Genomic DNA, 14490 nt, shown 5'->3' with positions numbered 1-14490 from the left:
AGGAAGGTCAAATATACAGGTTTCAAGTGAAACAGGATGGTACATGACTACACTCCTGGGCCTTTTGCTTGTATTGAATGTGTGACAATGTGAGTGCATCTGTGTAACCCATTTACTATAATTATGCTCGCCCTCACTCTCTATGTCACAGCAAATAATATATTTGAAGTCCATAATATACATAATTAGTCTCACGGATAACTCTAGGCCTATACATTATTTAGTAAAAGAAGGGTAATATATTAAGACAGTGAAATTAAAACGCAAAGAACGGGAGCTCAACACATTGTGTTTTGAACAAGACTAATCACGTGTTCTTCAATAAGTCACACGAACACTTCGTTTTTATATTCGTTTGATGTTCTGCTTTTGGTGTCTGTGCGTCCTTTGTTGTGTTTTATTGTTTTATAAAATGTCCCCTTTGGGAGATTAATAAAGTACTATCTTATTCGACTTTTTTTAATAGAAAATGTATTCAATTACACGCTAACCACACGTTTACAAAAATGCTTGCATCCTACATTGAGGAACTGTAGTGTTTTTTTTTAATGACCTGACTCGATCATAGAAGAACAATTGTCCAGACAGAGGTTTGAGTTTACAAGTTTACGGTTCATTAACCTAACTTCACACAGGCTACTGTTTGTCCATAGCCCACACCAAATAAATGAAGGACAATCTATAAAACAGAGAGAACAATGGCTAAACCTGGTCTTAACTTCCAATGCTCCATCCACCTGCCCAACCCCCCTCCACACCACTCCACAAACTATCGTTTTTCAATCTCTTGTTTTAGATATTTCAACCGTCCTGCATGAAGTTTGCTATCAACGCTACTCTATCGCCACCTGCAGTTTACTATAGGTTGGTGCTCGTTCTCCGGTGTGTTACGTCATCGCGTAACATTGTAGTTCCATGTTTACGTTGACGCACGGTCCGACAAAATGGCTTCAGTTCCACAGTTGTGTTTGTTACTGTCAATTATTCCCACAATACTTATATTGTGTGCTGATTTTGCGTGTTGCAACACTGGCAGAAAGGTATGTCAAAACCACTTTTTATTTTATTTGCCAATATCTAATTCCATTAACTTAGATAACTAGGGTACTTGCTGTTAGCTCTTGCTAACCGTCCGACCTTAGCTAACTAGCCAAATGGGTTAATGAAGACAACGCATGAATGCAATACAGCGTTACTTACTGTGCAGATAATGTTTTCACCAACGTGTATCAAACACGTAACGTTGGCAGCAAAATTAGCGTTATAGTAACGCTAGCTAGATTGATATTATGTTGTTTAGCTAGCCGTAGTTAGTTATTTAGCTAGCTAACGTTATCTAGGTAGGTGGCTTTGACAGCCTTGGTGGTGGTGCTCAATTTGTCACGCTATGGTAGTCATTTGTAATATTGCACGGATGTGTTCAACACATACGCACTGTAAATCAAGCCAAGAACAATTCGGATCAATACCACTATGTTTGAATGGCAGGATCAATTTGTGGAAATGTCATCTTACTTCTGAACTGCTCATTGTTAAGTGTTCCCAGGGTAGGTATCTCTATTACAGCATCCATTGGGGCCCTAGCTAGCTAACTGCACTTTTGGGTCCTTCTTGCTGCAGCACTTCTGTTGAAAAATGTTCTACCCCAACTTTCAAAAGCCAAGCAAATTAGTTCTGCCCTGGGAACTGCCAATGCAGTAAGTAAAACTGCTAACCAGAATAGATTCCGATCCTACGCTTGTTTACATCTGCGTTGGGGTCGGATAGTTTCGATTCTTGTTTAGATTAATACACCACGGGGATGAGAAAATGCGTTACACTTAAAAAAGATCCCATTATCCCAACTGTTACACCGAGAAGAATGAAGGACTGCTAGTTTTTTGGGGGAAAACTGCCGTTTTTAGTCCTAATGCTAGCTAGCAGTAGCCACAGCAGCCATTATGGAACGACAGGTCGTGTTGAATATAGGGCTGACCCCATTTAGTCAATTGGTCGATTGTTTGGTTGATAGGTTGTTGGTCGCCAGATTTCTTTAGTAAAAAAAAAATCATGGTGTACAAGACACCTGTCTGAGTGAACTGATCCATTGTGGAGGCCGTTGAAATGGCACAGTTCATCAGTCTAAGACATGTGCTACTAAAAATGTAACGTTATATTATGTAAGAACAATGGTGCAACACAAATAATGCTTATTTTATAACAAATGCGATTTCTCCCACGTTGGGTAGTGGTCGCAGTCTGCGGTTCTGAAACACATCAGTGCCTGTTGAATTGGCGTCTTTTCCTAGACCATGTTGCAATGTGCATAATAGCAAAGTAAACCATCATATTGGTGTTGAGAACAATGCGGCTGAGGCAGCAGCGGAGTTAGGAGAGGAGAAAACAGCCCTTGCCTTAATTGTCTAAGAAAAATTAGGAGAGATTAAACACCAAATTAATTAGGTCTATAATCAATAGCCTAACTGTTAAATGTAAGACAGATCCTGCTTCTGTTGCCTATTTGAGTGTTTTTAGTTGACAGCCTACTGATTCTGTGAGCACCAACAATTTCACAAATTCTGCTGTTTTTAATCTTTGCTCTGCTGTAATAAAGGCTTTACACTTTTTTAAAATTAGACCATCCCTCTCTGGTATTATTTATAATTTATTTAGTGTTTGCACTGTTCCAGATTGACCGAAAAAAATATATTTATGATAATAATAACCCTTTTTCCTTGATCTCCTTCTTATTGTTATTATTACTATTATTATGATCATCCTTATAATAATAAGTAATGTCATTAGTAGGCATAGTATAGCAGCCTTGTATAACCACCATCAAGCTGTAGGCCAAAGTCTAGTCTTAATACCATAACTTACTTAGGCCTATATTTCAATACTTATATAGGCTACTGCATCACTCAATCATTTATCCGTTCATGTCATCACACAGCAATGGAATCGAGCATTTTAGTTTTAAAATAAAATAATAAGCAATGATTTAATTAATAATTAGCGTAAACAATAAATAGGCCTAAACCGTTTCATTTCCGAAATTGCATTCACAAATGGTTTTAGTCTTTGCTGTAATAAAGGCTTTACAAAAAAAACATTACAACAGAGTCTAATTTATTTAGTGTTTACATTGTTCGAAACGGTCAGGAAAAATATATTGTAGTCTAATGGCACCTGTTTGGCACACACAGGACTAATATGCACGCAGCGCTTGCTCCATACCATATTTTTCTTGATCTCCAGTATTTTCCACAACGAGCTACATTTATTCCACACATCTGGCTTCCCCTTTACCTCCTGCGCAACCAGTAAACGTTCCCCTGCTTCAAGTTTATTTGTCACATCCTCTGCATTCATTTTGCTGTCACGTGTTAAGGTGTACAGAGTTTGTTCTAATCAATTTATTGATGTGATTATGATATGCTATAGGTCAGGCCCTATTGGTCACATGCATGTGAAGCATACATGTGTCACATAAAGAGAGCACAGGTTGAGGGAATAGGGATAGTTTTTCCTAAACAAATTAGGAATTTCGGTAACAGAACTTTTCAGTCAGAAATGGCTAATTATGTTGCAGCTTCAACAAAACAGACTGTGCTATACACACAGATGTTCTGTGGTGGTCTCTGCAGCAGGGAGGAGAGAGAGACAACACTATACACACTGATGTTCTATGGTGGTCTCTGCAGCAGGGAGGAGAGAGAGACAACACTATACACACTGATGTTCTGTGGTGGTCTCTGCAGCAGGGAGGAGAGAGAGACAACACTATACACACTGATGTTCTATGGTGGTCTCTGCAGCAGGGAGGAGAGAGAGACAACAGTATACACACTGATGTTCTGTGGTGGTCTCTGCAGCAGGGAGGAGAGAGACAACACTATACACACTGATGTTCTGTGGTGGTCTCTGCAGCAGGGAGGAGAGAGAGACAACACTGATGTTCTGTGGTGGTCTCTGCAGCAGGGAGGAGAGAGAGACAACACTATACACACTGATGTTCTGTGGTGGTCTCTGCAGCAGGGAGGAGAGAGAGACAACACTATACACACTGATGTTCTGTGGTGGTCTCTGCAGCAGGGAGGAGAGAGAGACAACACTATACACACTGATGTTCTGTGGTGGTCTCTGCAGCAGGGAGGAGAGAGAGACAACGGGTGCTTGTCACACAGTCATTTGCTGTCTCTTTTTTTTTTTTTTTTTTTTTTTTTGTAACACTGAGCAGCAAATCTGAGCCAGGCAGCACAATCAAATCAATTGCGGTCGGATTCCCTCTAGTCATTTGTGTCTTAACAAATTCATCAAACAGTTCACTTAAAGCATCAGACAGGCTCTGTGCATATAGTTGAAACACATAGGATATGTCAATCGATTGGTCGAAAGAACAGACAACTTTTGGTCGACCAATATTGTTTTTAGTCGGGGACACAACAAAGGAGATGATTGGCTGACAGACACTGCCATTAAAACATAAATTATCGGTCTAACATTTGGGATAATTGGACAATTTGTAGTACAACACAATTCTGTGGATTGAGGTACGTTTTCCAAGCCATATCTCGCTCCAGCTCCGCTGTGTCTTAATCTAAACGGGAAGCTTGTCCAACCACAGTGTACCTGTAAGCAAGAGTCGGAATCTATTCTTTCTAGTAAAACTGCATCTATTTCCTTCTCTGCAGACTGGTGATGGGCTGGACACAGACTTCAGTGGATTCTCTGTCCCTCTTGAGCATTCCTTTGAAGTTGGTATGTATTGTCTAACTGTGATACGTTATTCTTCAAGGTTCCATTTACCGAATGAAGGAGATATCGAGGTCACGATTTTGGTGCTCATCATGTGTTGTTATACCATTTCTTTCTTTCAGATGATGTGTCTCGGTTCCATATGCGTGGAGCTCTGCAGTTAAGGGGTGGGAGGGAGACCAGTGTGTCCCTCTCCCAGAGCCAGCTATCAGAGGAGGACAGGAACACTCTGAAGGTGGGAGAGGAAGGTAGAGGCAGATGTGGTTTGGAGTTTACTGTCAGCAGTCAGGATTTTGTTCTGAATCTGTATCCCTCCTGTCCCTCTGACACAGGAAGTGGCTGCTGTGGATGGTCTGTACAAAATCCGAGTGCCCAGAGTGTCTTTGACAGACAGGCAGACAGAGCGCCAGATGGATGGCTACCTGACGGCATTCGTCAGAGCGGTATGTGTGTCTCACCCTCATAGCAAGCTGAAATAAAAAAAACAGCACACCTCATTGGCATTTTCTTTTGTAAACATATCTGTTTCTTCTCTGTCTCCTTCAGTGCTCTTTAGTTGAGTCCCACCTCAGCGATGTCATCACCCTCCACACTGATGTCTCTGGCTACCTCATCGGCGTTTCCATAGTGACCATTCCAGGCGCGTGTCGGGGGACAGAGGTGGAGGACGAAGTTGATCTGGAGGCCTTTAATACTACGCTGACCATCATACCGCCTACCAATGCACCCCAGTGAGTCATCAGTCCTTATTGATGTTCTGGTCACAGAAATATGGTTCTGGCTCTATCAAATCTTCATTTGATTTGATTTTCTAACTCTTTTGGGTCGACTTCAACCTTTCTCTGTCTAACAATATTCTTCATCATCCTCTCCCCCAGGCCGGAGACGGCTCTGTTTATTGAGCGCATGGACATAGAACATGAAAAGAGAGGCAAGCCACAGGAGCAGAAATCCTTCTTTGCCAAATATGTAAGTGTGCATAGACATCTGTGGTTTGTGTCCTGCACTGTGTCATTATGACCGTCTATTGGGTCTATATTCCTGGGCTCTTCAAGTCTTTTAAACTCTGCTCTGCTGTTCAGTCTTGAGCTGCTCTGTTCCATTATATATACACTGAGTGTACGAAACATTAGGAACACCTGCTCTTTCCATGACAGACTGACCAGGCGAAATCCAGGTGAAAGCTTTGATCCCTTATTGTCACTTGTTAAATCCACTTCAATCAGTGTAGATGAAGGGGAGGAGTCAGGTTAAAGAAGGATTTTTAAGCCTCGAGACAATTGAGACATGGATTGTGTATGTGTGCCGTTCAGAGGGTATATGGGCAAGATAAAAGATTTAAGTGCCTTTTGAACAGGGTATGTAGGTGCCAGGCGCACCGGTTTGTGTCAAGAAATGCAACGCTGCTGGATTTGTCCGCTCAACACTTTCCCGTGTGTATCAAGAATGGTCCACCACCCAAAGGACATCAACGCTTTCCACACCTTGTAGATAGGGCTGTGGCGGTAATGACATTTCATACGCTGGTGATTGTCAAGCAAATAACTGCCGGTCTCACAGTAATTTACCGTTAATTAACATAAACACATTTAGCATCTCCTGTCTTCCACGCATAGCCTACAAGATAGGACCGGTCCCTGGTTGTTCTTTGCTTAGTGTGCCTAGGTGCAACCTCTATGTTGTGAGTGGCTATGTGGTTGATCCTGCCAGTAGCATATGCTTGTCTCAAAGATTAAGCCATGCAAGTATAAGTACACACGGCCGGTACAGTGAAACTGCGAAACTCCACTGATGGAAATCTTTGGAACATCTACATTTTAAAAAGTCTAATAAATCCATGTAATATAGCCTACACCATCACAATAAATCCATTATTTATTTTAGACAGGTCTAAAGAAACATGATATGAAGAAAGTGTGGTCTATTTCAGAACAGGGTAGCATACTCTGAGTGTTCGACCCTGATCTGGCTATGCCATACGGCTGTGGGCTGCACTAGTTCATTTAGCAGACAAGATTTGCTTAGAATTCCGTGGCATTATTTTATATTATTTTATAATATGAAGAATAGAATTGAACATGGTTGAATCAAATAGAAAGGATATTTTGATTTGAGGGAGGGCGCACATGCGGCTATTCTGTGTTGAGCAATTAACAAAGAAATAGGTACTCCTATATGCTTAATTTAGAGATGTATGTAACTTTAGTTGTGATACAAATGTTGAGCTATATGTTTTGTAGTACATTCTATGGCTGCATGATGCGACTGTAATGATGATTTGAAAAAAGTTGCATGAAAGGCATGAGCTCTGCTTTCTGCAGGTTGTACACATCAGTCTCTCATTCACAATTTGACAAGCACTTGATAATGCCTTGAATTTCCTGGCGGTATCCCCTTTGTGTGGCCGTATTGCTCCTAAAAAAAATCCATGCCATTGCCACCAGTGGCCATTATGCCCTTGGGCTGACCAGAAAGCACCTCCTGCTCAAATGGCTCTCCGTCACGTGAACATGTCTTTCTCACAGGCTACAAGTGAAGACAGACACTTCGGGGACGCCACTGCGCGCGTCCTTATTCAATTCCGAGGCGCATATTGAAGATATTGAAAGAACTGTCCACATTTACTTTTCGTCAGCCAACAAGATGAGAAGGCCTAACAAATAGCAAAAGCACTCGACTATGTCAATCTACCATCCTCCATAGTACAAAAATGTACCTATTCTGTACGAAAAATAAATATTCCAAAAATAGTCTGGGACAGTTGTGGGATGGGATAGATCCCAAATGAATACAACCACTAGCATCAAAAAACATATTTTAAGCAATGAAGCTGACACAACAGATCAGAATGTTTAGTTTAAAATGTTGCTAAACTATTAGGCATTTCTTCACATTATAAGCGCAGAAATGCGCACCTGGCAGTAGGCTAAAAGTGCGGATGTCCATTAGTGGGAAAATGCAAATGCAATTATGCATGTAATGCTTTTATATATGTAATATATATAAAGGTGTATTTTTATGGAGAAAATCGTCTTCCCCCAAACTTGACTCACATGCTGCGTATGTATGCCAGTTAGGCTCTGAACCCGTTGTAAAGCTGATTTAATATGCCTCATTTTAAGAAGTTATTTGGCCACTTTTGATATGGTTTGTATCACAACTAGACGTATATGCCAGGCTACATGACGTGTGCGACTAAGATTTGAAAAAGTCGCCAAAAAAAAGGCATGCGCTGTTTCTTGCCTTACTGCACACAAGCTGGGCATCATTCACAAGTGATAACACATCATTCACAAGTGATAACACATCATTCACAAGTGATAACACATCATTCACAAGTGATAACACATCATTCACAAGTGATAGACTAATATTAGAGTGCCTTGCGAAAGTATTCGGCCCCCTTGAACTTTGTGACCTTTTGCCACATTTCAGGCTTCAAACATAAAGATATAAAACTGTATTTTTTTGTGAAGAATCAACAACAAGTGGGACACAATCATGAAGTGGAACGACATTTATTGGATATTTCAAACTTTTTTAACAAATCAAAAACTGAAAAATTGGGCGTGCAAAATTATTCAGCCCCCTTAAGTTAATACTTTGTAGCGCCACCTTTTGCTGCGATTACAGCTGTAAGTCGCTTGGGGTATGTCTCTATCAGTTTTGAACATTTGTGAACAGCAGTTTTCAGTTCTTTCCACAGATTCTCGATTGGATTCAGGTCTGGACTTTGACTTGGCCATTCTAACACCTGGATATGTTTATTTTTGAACCATTCCATTGTAGATTTTGCTTTATGTTTTGGATCATTGTCTTGTTGGAAGACAAATCTCCGTCCCAGTCTCAGGTCTTTTGCAGACTCCATCAGGTTTTCTTCCAGAATGGTCCTGTATTTGGCTCCATCCATCTTCCCTTCAATTTTAACCATCTTCCCTGTCCCTGCTGAAGAAAAGCTGGCCCAAACCATGATGCTGCCACCACCATTTTTGACAGTGGGGATGGTGTGGTCAGGGTGATGAGCTGTGTTGCTTTTATGCCAAACATAACGTTTTGCATTGTTGCCAAAAAGTTCAATTTTGGTTTCATCTGACCAGAGCACCTTCTTCCACATGTTTGGTGTGTCTCCCAGGTGGCTTGTGGCAAACTTTAAACGACACTTTTTATGGATATCTTTAAGAAATGGCTTTCTTCTTGCCACTCTTCCATAAAGGCCAGATTTGTGCAATATACGACTGATTGTTGTCCTATGGAAAGAGTCTCCCACCTCAGCTGTAGATCTCTGCAGTTCATCCAGAGTGATCGTGGGCCTCTTGGCTGCATCTCTGATCAGTCTTCTCCTTATATGAGCTGAAAGTTTAGAGGGACGGCCAGGTCTTGGTAGATTTGCAGTGGTCTGATACTCCTTCCATTTCAAAATTATCGCTTGCACAGTGCTCCTTGGGATGTTTAAAGCTTGGGAAATCTTTTTGTATCCAAATCCGGCTTTAAACTTCTTCACAACAGTATCTCACACCTGCCTGGTGTGTTTCTTGTTCTTCATGATGCTCTCTGCGCTTTTAACGGACCTCTGAGACTATCACAGTGCAGGTGCATTTACACGGAGACTTGATTACACACAGGTGGATTGTATTTATCATCATTAGTCATCATTAGTCAATGAATAATTTTGCACGCCCAATTTTTCAGTTTTTGATTTGTTAAAAAAGTTTGAAATATCCAATAAATGTCGTTCCACTTCATGATTGTGTCCCACCTGTTGTTGATTCTTCACAAAAAAATACAATTTTATATCTTTATGTTTGAAGCCTGAAATGTGGCAAAAGGTCGCAAAGTTCAAGGGGGCCGAATACTTTCGCAAGGCACTGTATCACCCATCAGACTATTCTTGATTTATTCTTGTCTTTACATAACTAAATTTCACACATATTATTTAGTATTTGATTTAGAATGTACCATTATCATTCACCTGTCGGAACGGGCAGGGGGAGAAAATACATGTCATCTATGCACTTAAATAGCGAATAGAGGACGACTTTCACGTGGTTCATTTTCTTGCCAGCCAGGTCGGTTATACTCCCTTTGTAAAGCAATGTGCTTAATATTATGAAAGTTGAGAAATAAATATAGTAGGCCTAGCCTATAGAAAGCTGACGGGATCCTCCTCTTTTTAATAGAGGCCATCACACGCATGGGCTTTCATTTTGTGTTTTGATTTTCAATTACATTTGCATTGATGTCAAAGTGATTAGAGGGACAATAGAGAGCTGAGTACCAGGCAGTTAGCACGTTTTGTAGGCTACTAATGATCAGCAGCAGCATCAGCGCTTGGAGAAGCCTAATTACCGTGACTAAACGGTCACATGGAATTTGACTGAAATCATGACTTGTGATCGCCGGTGTGGCAGTAATGTGGTCACTGTAACAGCCCTACTTGTAGAGTCCATGTCCCAATGAATTGAGGCTTTTTGAGGGCAAAGAGGGGGGTGCAACTGAATATTAGGAAGGTGTTCTTAAGTTTGGTATACTCAGTGTATATCTGCATGTTGTTAGGTGTCTTTGTTTTGTCTAACCCTAGCCAATACGGATATGTCCTGTCCTGAGGGGTATGCTACGATTTGAAGCTACTCTGGGTTTTCTAGCTAGCCAGCTTCAGTTAGCTTCACATTCCAGCTCAGGCTTTATCCGTACTACAACGGTTGATATTGGTTGTCCGCCTACATATTTTAACACACAAAGTCGTCTTCCTCAAATGAAGGGAATGGTGATGCAATCTTTGCAAGAGGGAGGGAATCTGATTGCGTTGGTCCTCGACTCGCAGCTCAGACACTTCATTCAGGATAAATGGAGTTAGCCCTGAGTTAACCTTGAATGAGAGCAGGGTAGTTCTGAAGAATTTGTTGCCATAGAAATGTACCTGGCTAAAAGGTGAGCCACTTCCGTGGTATCAGTTATACCGAGTTTAACTCGGGTGACCAACTTTACCTCACTAACTGCTCAAACCGCGTTCATATATATATATAGGGCTCTGTGCTGTGCTGTTTTATGTGCTGTGCTTCCATTGCTGTGTTTGATTTAATCAGTGATGTTGTCTGTGTTGCTGATTGTGACTGTGTCATTTGTTGACTCAGTGCTGTGCCGTTTGTTGACTTAGTGCTATGCTGTGCTGTGTTCCAGTGGTATTTGATTCTGGGAGGTGCAATCTTCCTCATGGCCAGCAGTTCGGCACAACCCTCAGCAGGGGGCGCCGAAGAGCAGCAGAGCTGATTCCCACTCAAGTACTGTTCTCACTTTGGCTCATTCAGCAACTCACTCTGGGCTGTCAGCCTATGTCTGTGCCGCGCTCCGTGTCTCTTCTGCTTCTTGCAAGCTTATGTATATATGTGTTATACTGTTCACTGATTTGATTAACGCTAACATTTTTCACTAATCATTTTTCCTGTTTTGTCCCTCCCCTCCTGTCCTTGTCATTCAAGGTCAATGCTAATGATCCAGTGCTAATGATCTGTTTTTTTTTTTTGTCACTGCAGACCTTTAATTAATCCAGGTGTGTCCCATTGATTAGTAATAAGCTGAAGCACTCTGGTAAAATAGGATTGGACAACATACACACCTTCGTTGCTAAAGTGGATTAGATTATCACAGTTTAAGTAGCCAAAGTCACCACAGTCATTTTGTGCCTCCTTCTTTTACACACTTGACATTGGCATTGACCCTGAGTTGTCTCACTTCACTGTTCACCTCACTCTCTCAGCCACTCTTCTCAGCCACTCTTTCTCTCGTTTGCTGAGTGAGGTGGACATTGAACGGGATGAAACTGTGGGACTGTTGTGCAGGAGAAGCATCACTAATCACAGCTTGTAGTCTTACCCTGAGTTAGATTAACATCTTGTATCATTTGATAGTAACATGAACTTCTGCCTCCCTCTCTCCAGTGGATGTACATTGTTCCCCTCGTTCTCTTCCTGATGATGTCAGGAGCTCAGGATCAGTCCGGGGGTGGAGCAGCTAATGGAGGAGGCCGATGATCGCCATGCCAACATGATTTATGTGGAGCAGTTTCTTCTACTTGTAGATAATTATGTAGAGAAATGCACACCATTCAACACACTGTTACACATAAACTAATATGGACAGATGAGATAACCTTGAACGTATGTCATGAACTTCATTTTTAATATTGAACTGATGGGAAAAATAAAATATTTATTACTACCTGATAACTGTGTCTGACTATGGTATTGATAGCCAGTATGATACCGCTGGATACATATTCAAGAGTGGGGTGGGTGGGGGACACTGAGTAAAGAGGGAAATGGGAGTTGATTTCAGTCTTCTCTACTCCACTAGATGTCCTCTTTCTCTGCCCATCCAGAACGATGCCTTTTTGAAGATTCGTTCAACGTTAACGCAATTCAATGGAGGATGACAAAGGGAAATTGTCGCTTTCGTGAACATGTCACCATGGACAATATTTGCAGCATTTTGTTTGTGGTAATTCTTAAAAGTACTTTGTGTAATAGCTGTAGACAGTGTAATAAGGTGTATTTATTATGTGTTTAGCTATTGCAGTGTCAGAGAACTGTCATTCAGATCTCATACCCTGTCCTGCCATTAATCTCTATTTTATTGCACGGCTTGACTGGCACGCATATTCAAGCGGGCACATAAAACCACATCAAAGCAGTCATGCTTCACAGTCCAATAATACAGTGTTGCCAGGACACTATTGAGTCACTGGTTAAGTCCAACCCCTCTCCTCAAATTTCTTCTCTGATCTCTTACTCTGTCCCTCCTTGTGAAAATCCTTCTGCTTCTATTCAATTCTCTGCCTGGCTCTCTGGTACTGCTCTCTGGTACTGCCTTTACTCTCATCTTTGCTGAATTCTAAGCCATAGTTTCTGTGTCTTTACCACCCTTCTGTCTGTCTCTACCACCCTTATCCCCCTGTGTCTCTACTGCCCTTCTCCCTCTGATTCTACCCTTCTCCTTCTGTCTCTCTACCACTCTTCCCCCTCTCGGTCTCTACCCATCTCCCAATTGGTCTCTACCCTTCTCACTCTCTCTGTCTTCCAATCACACTTCTCCTCTCCCTCATATTTATAAGAATGAGTCAGGCTAGGGGGATTGTAGAATGCCAGCAGTATAGCTTTAGAGACAGAATGTTCTGGAACCCCTGTGGCCACCCCTCGTCAGTCAGCCTCAACGTTCACTTGTCTGTTTTTAGTCTATGTACACAGCTGTGAGGTGTAGCCCCTTATTTTCAGAGGCTCAGTGTTGAGCTCCCTCGCTTTAGTGTCCTCTGCCCCCCCACCCCACATTACCAGCTACCACTTTGGTCCTACAAACACAGAATTATGTTAGGCTCTGCCCTGAAACCTTTAACCTCAACCTTATCCCCATGTTCCTCCCACCTCGCTCTGTTAACTTAAGAAAGGAAGGGATGAGGTGACGAGGACAGATGAAGGAAAAAGGAGAGCTTGAATGGAAGAAATGAGAGAGCGACAAACTAATTTGTTAGTTAAAAGATATGCCACTGTGTCAGGTGGAAGGCATATGACATTAGAAAACACTCAAGCAATGTGGGGAAAGTTATATCAGAAAAATATGTCTGTCTTTCTAGTGTCTTTCTAGTGGCAGCACACAGGTACATTGTTATATTTGTATTTTATATGTATGAATATATCTGAATTAATATGATTTTGAATGTTACCCCTGACCTATCTACATCATTGCAGCTCTCCAATTTCTCTCAAACTAACCACGGATGTTTTGTTGAATGATAAAACATCCTTATTTATAAATGATTCGTAAACACCAGCCTGTCCATCAGCATTAGGTAGTTGGTCACCTTTTACTTTCTCCACAAATAGCTCTCATCCAGCAGCCTGGTCTCATAGACCAGATGTAACATAGTAAATGTAAATCCAGGACACTCAAATTAGTATGATATGTTATGTTCGGTATGGTTACATAAGACAAGATTACTTAAGGCAAAAACTAAAGTTGGGTGGTTGGTCGGGCGTATACCGTGAACGTCTAGCAATCCAAAGGCTTCGTGTTCGATTCTCATCAAGGACAACTTTAGCATTTTAGCTAATTAGAAACTTTGCAACTGCTTAGCATGTTAGCTAACCCTTCCCCTAACCTTAACAATTTACCCTAACTCCTGTCACGCCCTGGTCTTAGTATTTTGTGTTTTCTTTATTATATTGGTCAGGCCAGGGTGTGACATGGGTTTATTATGTGGTGTGTTTAGTCTTGTTTTTTTGTAGGTATTGGGATTGTGGTATAGTGGGGTTTTCTAGAAAAGTCTATGGTTGCATGAAGTGGTTCTCAATCAGAGGCAGGTGTTTATCGTTGTCTCTGATTGGGAACCATATTTAGGCAGCCATATTCTTTGAGTGTTTCGTGGCTGATTGTTCCTGTCTCTGTGTTTGTTTGCACCAGATAGGCTGTTTAGGTTTTCGCGTTTCTTGTTTTGTATTGTTCGTGTTTATTCGTTCATTAAACATGTATCAAAATTACCACGCTGCATTTTGGTCCGATCCTTGCTGCACCTCCTCGTCAGAAGAAAACCGTAACACTAACCCTAAATTCTAGACTAGCTAATGTTAGCATTAGCCACCTAGCTAACATTAGCCATAACAAATTGGAATTCATAACATGTCATAAGTTAAACAAATGCTTTACATATTGTATGAATTTGTAAAATTTTACGAATTGCAATTTGTAACATATACTAATTGTAAT

The 14490-nt window shown here is 41.2% G+C and overlaps 1 protein-coding gene across 2 annotated transcripts; it reads left to right on the top strand.

Moving 5' to 3' along the window:
- The first annotated feature begins 910 nt into the window (after positions 1 to 910).
- Positions 911 to 11960, top strand: LOC135554417 (ER membrane protein complex subunit 10-like). 2 transcript variants are annotated; one of them, XM_064986725.1, is made up of 8 exons: positions 911 to 1040; positions 4674 to 4740; positions 4860 to 4972; positions 5070 to 5180; positions 5284 to 5468; positions 5616 to 5706; positions 10915 to 11015; positions 11673 to 11960. In XM_064986725.1, the coding sequence occupies exons 1-7, from the start codon at positions 945 to 947 to the stop codon at positions 11002 to 11004; spliced, it is 753 nt and encodes a 250-aa protein (XP_064842797.1). In that variant the 5' UTR covers positions 911 to 944; the 3' UTR covers positions 11005 to 11015; positions 11673 to 11960. The 2 variants fall into 2 exon arrangements, with proteins under 2 accessions (XP_064842797.1, XP_064842795.1); XM_064986723.1 differs by lacking the exon at positions 10915 to 11015.
- The last annotated feature ends 2530 nt before the right edge of the window (positions 11961 to 14490 follow it).

Source organism: Oncorhynchus masou, chromosome 14 (genome assembly GCF_036934945.1).
Source record: "Oncorhynchus masou masou isolate Uvic2021 chromosome 14, UVic_Omas_1.1, whole genome shotgun sequence".
Lineage (NCBI taxonomy): Eukaryota > Metazoa > Chordata > Actinopteri > Salmoniformes > Salmonidae > Oncorhynchus > Oncorhynchus masou.
This window is presented reverse-complemented; position numbering and strand designations above follow the sequence as displayed.

Excerpts from the sequence above, each read along its gene's own strand:
- LOC135554417 (XM_064986723.1), top strand. The coding sequence starts at position 945 with ATGGCTTCAGTTCCACAGTTGTGTTTGTTACTGTCAATTATTCCCACA. Across the intron at positions 1,041-4,673 it reads GTTGCAACACTGGCAGAAAG|ACTGGTGATGGGCTGGACAC; the intron begins GTATGTCAAAAC and ends CCTTCTCTGCAG. Across the intron at positions 4,741-4,859 it reads TGAGCATTCCTTTGAAGTTG|ATGATGTGTCTCGGTTCCAT; the intron begins GTATGTATTGTC and ends TCTTTCTTTCAG.